At 35.4% G+C, this 4,568-nt stretch overlaps 1 gene segment (V, D, J or C); it reads right to left on the bottom strand.

Annotated features, from left to right (window-relative positions):
• Nucleotides 1-240: 240 nt before the first annotated feature.
• LOC140517339 (immunoglobulin heavy variable 3-23-like) lies at nt 241-808 on the bottom strand. The segment is given in 2 exon segments: nt 241-617; nt 710-808. Coding segments are annotated over 2 exon segments (423 nt in total).
• Nucleotides 809-4,568: the final 3,760 nt, after the last annotated feature.

The raw sequence follows: 4,568 nt of genomic DNA, 5'->3' as shown, positions 1-4,568 counted from the left end.
AAGATAGAGAGATGGATAGATAGATAGATGATAGCTACATAGATAGACAGATAGTAAATAGGTAGATAGATTGATAGATGACAGATACATAGATGGATGGAAGGACAGAAGGATGGGTGGGAGAGATTTCATTGTGAATTGGGAAGAAATCATATACCTTGAAAATTTTTCAGCCTCACACTTCACCTGTTATTCTAAGTGATCTCTTTCTGCTCAGTATTCGCGACTTCCCTATCCAAGTCATTCTGCACATGGCCGATCTGATTCAGTAGTTTTATGTCTGGTTTCATATGATTTTTTTCTCACTGTGTCTCTTGCACAGTAATAGGTGCCTGAGTCCTCAGCTTTTAGGGAATTCATTTGCAGGTACACCACGTTGTTGCTGTTGTCCCTGGAGATGGTGAATCGGCCTTTCACAGAGTCTGCATAGCTTGTGCTTCCTCCATTAGTATTAATCCATGAGATCCACTCCAGCCCGTTCCCTGTAGCCTGGCGGATCCAACTCATGTGATAGTTGTTGAAGGTGAATCCAGAAGGTTTGCAGGAAAGGCGAAGAGATCCTCCAGGCTGTCTCACATCACCTCCAGACTCTACCAGCTGAACATCACAATGGACACCTGCAAATAGAGTCATAAAGGACAAAAGTCACACAAATATATCACGTCAAAGAGTATGTCCTTGGTCTAGAAGCAAACAAAAGACAAACTACCTTGTAAAATAGCAAGAATGAAAATTCCATTCAGTCCAAAACCCATTGTTTAGGCTGTACAATGTCAGTCCTTAGGAGAGAAAGCCACACAAAGGAAAAGTTCCTCTCCCAGGACTGCAGACACAGAATTTTGGATGGTTTTCATCCCTTCAGGGAGTAGCAGAATTTGCATTTCTTTGTCTCTTCAGTATTAGTAAGAGCAACTGCCTCCCACTGGGATGAGTCGCAGCACACAGGTGTTTCCCCTAAACTAGGGAACGTTAGTGACACAGAGAATCTAAATATCATTTGTGAGGACTCAGTGTCTATTCTTCTCTATCATTCCATTCTTCTCTCAAAATTAAGGGTATGCTCCCAAAGCAACAGGAGATACTTCATTCTTTTCTTGCTGAGCTTTTGCCATTCTTGTTTATGAATTAATTTTGTTTATTTTCAGTGTTCTACAGTCACTACCATATAAATTAGATTATTATTTTCCCTTCCCCCTCTTACCTCTCACCTCCCTCCCCAAGATGGCACATAGTTTTATATAGGTTTTACTCAAACACACTTATTAAATATATTTTCGCTATAGTCATATTGTGTAGAAGAACTAAATTGAATGCGAGAAATCATACAAGAAACCAAAATGTAATATGCATATAGAAAAAATGATCTCCTATATTCTGTGATTGAATTTCATAGTTCTTTTTCTGAATGTGGAAGGCATTTTGTCTTAGAAGATGATTGGGAATTTTTTTAAGTCCTTGCATTGCTAGAAGTTCCAAGTCTTCCAGGAAAAACTCACACACGCTATAGACATTGCTATGAAAAATGTTCTCCTGGTTTTGCTGCTTTCGCTCAGCATCAGATTATATATGTTTTTCCAGGCCACTCTGAAGTCTTCTTGTTCATCATTTCTTATAGCACAATAGTATTCCTTTACGTTCATATATCATAATTTATTCAGCCATTCCCCAGTTGATGGGCATCCCCTTGATATCCTGTTTTTGGCCACCACAAAGAGTGCTGCTATAAATATTTTTGTACATGTGGGACTCTTTCCTAATTTTATGATGTCTTTGGGATACAGTCCTAGAAGCGATATTGCTGGGTCAAAGGATATGCATATTTGTAGCCCTTTGGACATACTTCCAAACTGCTCTCCAGAATGGCCAGATCAGCCCACAGCTCCACCAAGAATGCATTAGTGTTTCAACTCTCCCACATCCTCTCCAATATATATCATCTTCCTGTTCTGTCATGTTTGCCAATCTGATAGGTGTGATGTCGTACCTCAAAGTTGTTTTGATGTGCTTCTCTCTATTAGAAGTGATTTAGAGCATTTTTTCATATGACTATAGATATCTTTAATTTCATCCTCTGAAAATTGCCTGATCATACCCTTTAACCATTTATCAATTGTGGAATGACTCATATTTTTGTATATTTGATTCAGTTCTCCATATATTCTAGAAAAGAAGTCTTTAACACCTACCTTACCTGTAAAAATTCCTTCTCAATTTTCTACATCCCTCTGAAGTTTGGTTGCATTGAGTTTGGTTGTGCAAAAAACTTTTCAGTTTAAGGTAACCAAAATTATCCATCTTGTACTTCATAATGCTCTCTATCTCTGCTTTTGTCACAAATTCTTCCCTTCTCCATAAATCTGATAAATACACTATTCCTTGCTCCACCAGTTTTTATGTAGTCCCAATCTTTATACCTAGATTGTGTACTCATTTGGATTTTTTTCTTCTGTAGGGTGTCATACATTGATCTATGCCTGATTTTGGGCACTCTTTTATCCAATTTTACCAGCAATTTTTCTCAAACAGTGAGTTCTTGTCCCAGAAGCTAGGGTCCTTGGATTTATCAAACAGTAGATTGCTATGTTCATTTACTACTCTGTCTTGAGTACGTAGTGTATTCTGCTTGTCTTTACTTCTGTTTCTTAGCCAGAACCAAGTAGTTTCAGTAATTGCTGCTTTATAACACAATTTGAGATCAGGTAGAGCTAGGCCGCCTTCCCTAACATTCTTTTTTTTTTTCATTAGTCTCCTTCATATTCTGGACCATTTGTTCTTCTAGATGAATTTTGATACGATTTTTTCCATCTCTAGAAAATACTTATCTCATATGTTAATTGGTACGGTACTAAATAAGTAAATTAATTTAGGTAAAATTGTCATTTTTATTATATTGGCTCAGCCTACTCATGAGCAACTGATGTTTTTCAACTTACTTACATCTGACTTCATTTGTGTGAAAAGTATCTTGTAATTGTGTTCATAGAGTCCTGGGTTTGTTTCAGCAGGTAACCTCTGAAATGTTTTATAATGTCTACCCAAGGTTTAAATGGGATATCTCGTTTTGTCTCTTGCTGTTGGGCTTTGTTACCAACATACAAAAATGCAGAAGATTAGTGTGGGTTTCTTTGGCAACCTGCAACTTTGACAAAATTGCTTACTATTGCAAGTAGTTTTTACTTGAATATCTGGAATATTTTATCATCATATCATCTGCAAAGAGTGATAATGTAGTTTATTCTTTGCCTAATCTAATTCCTTCAATTTCTTTATCTTCTCTAATTGCTCTAACATTTCCAGTACCGTATTGAATAATAGTGGTGATTTGTTTCACCCCTGATCTCACTGTAAATATATCTAGATTATATCCACCCCATATAATGCTTGCTGAAGTTTTTAGGTAAATATTGCTTATTACTTTGTGGAAAGTTCCTTTTATTACTATGCTCTCCAACGTCTATTATAGGAATGGGTGTTGTATTTTGTCAAAAGCTTTTTCTGCATCTGTTAAGATAATCATGTGGATTCTGTTAGTTTTGTTGTTGATATGATCGATAATGCTGATAGCTTTCCTAATTCTGAAGCAGCTCTGTGTTCCTGGTATCAGTCCTACCTGATCATAATGCATTGTTACTGTGATAAGTTGTTGTATTCTTTCTGCTAAAATCTTGTTGAAAATTTTTGCACTTATGTTCGTTAGAGAAACTGGTGGATAAGTTTCTTTCTCTGTTTTGTCCCTTCCTGCTTTAGGTATCAAAAACATATTTGTATCATAGAAAGAATTGGGGAGAACTCCTTCCCTAATTTTCTCAAATAGTCTATATCATATTGGAATGAACTCTTCTTTAAATGTTTGATAGAATTGACGTGTAAATCTATCTGGTCCTGGAGATTTTTTCCTAAGGAGTTCATTGATGGCTTGCTAAATTTCTTTTTCTGAGATGAGGATGACTAAATATTCAAATTCCTCTCTTGTTAATATGGGCAAATTATATTTTTTTTTACAATGCTCATCTTCATTTAGACTCTCAAATTTATGAGCATAAAGTTGGGCAAAGTAATTTCTAATTGCTATTTTAATTTCCTCATCATTAGAGGTCAGTCCACTCCTTTCATTTTTGATATTGGTAATTTGGTTTTCTTCTTTCTTTTTTAATCAAATTGATAAAATGTTTATCAATTTTATTACTTTTTTCATAAAACTCATTATTAGTTTTATTTATTAGTTCAATAGTTTTCTTAATTTCAATTTTATTGATGTCTCTTTTGGTTTTCAGTATTTCTAATCTGTTATTTATCGGGGATATTCAATTTGTTCTTTTTCTATCTTTTTCAGCTGCATACCCAAGTCATTCATCTTCTCTTTCTCCATTTCATTCCTGTAGGCATTCAAACACATGAAACTTTTCCTCAGAATTTCCCTTGCAATGCCCCATAAGATTTGGTAGATTGTCTCATTATTGCCATTTTCTTGCATGAAGGTGTTCATTGTTTCTGTGATTTGTTGTTTTAAGCACTCCTTCTTTAGGATTAGATTATTTAGTTTCTGATTAATTTTTGGTCTATCTTTC

The sequence above is a fragment of the Notamacropus eugenii genome, chromosome 1, assembly GCF_028372415.1.
Source record: "Notamacropus eugenii isolate mMacEug1 chromosome 1, mMacEug1.pri_v2, whole genome shotgun sequence".
Classification (NCBI taxonomy): domain Eukaryota; kingdom Metazoa; phylum Chordata; class Mammalia; order Diprotodontia; family Macropodidae; genus Notamacropus; species Notamacropus eugenii.
Note: the sequence above shows the minus strand (reverse complement) of the source record. Positions and strands in the feature narration are given on the sequence as shown.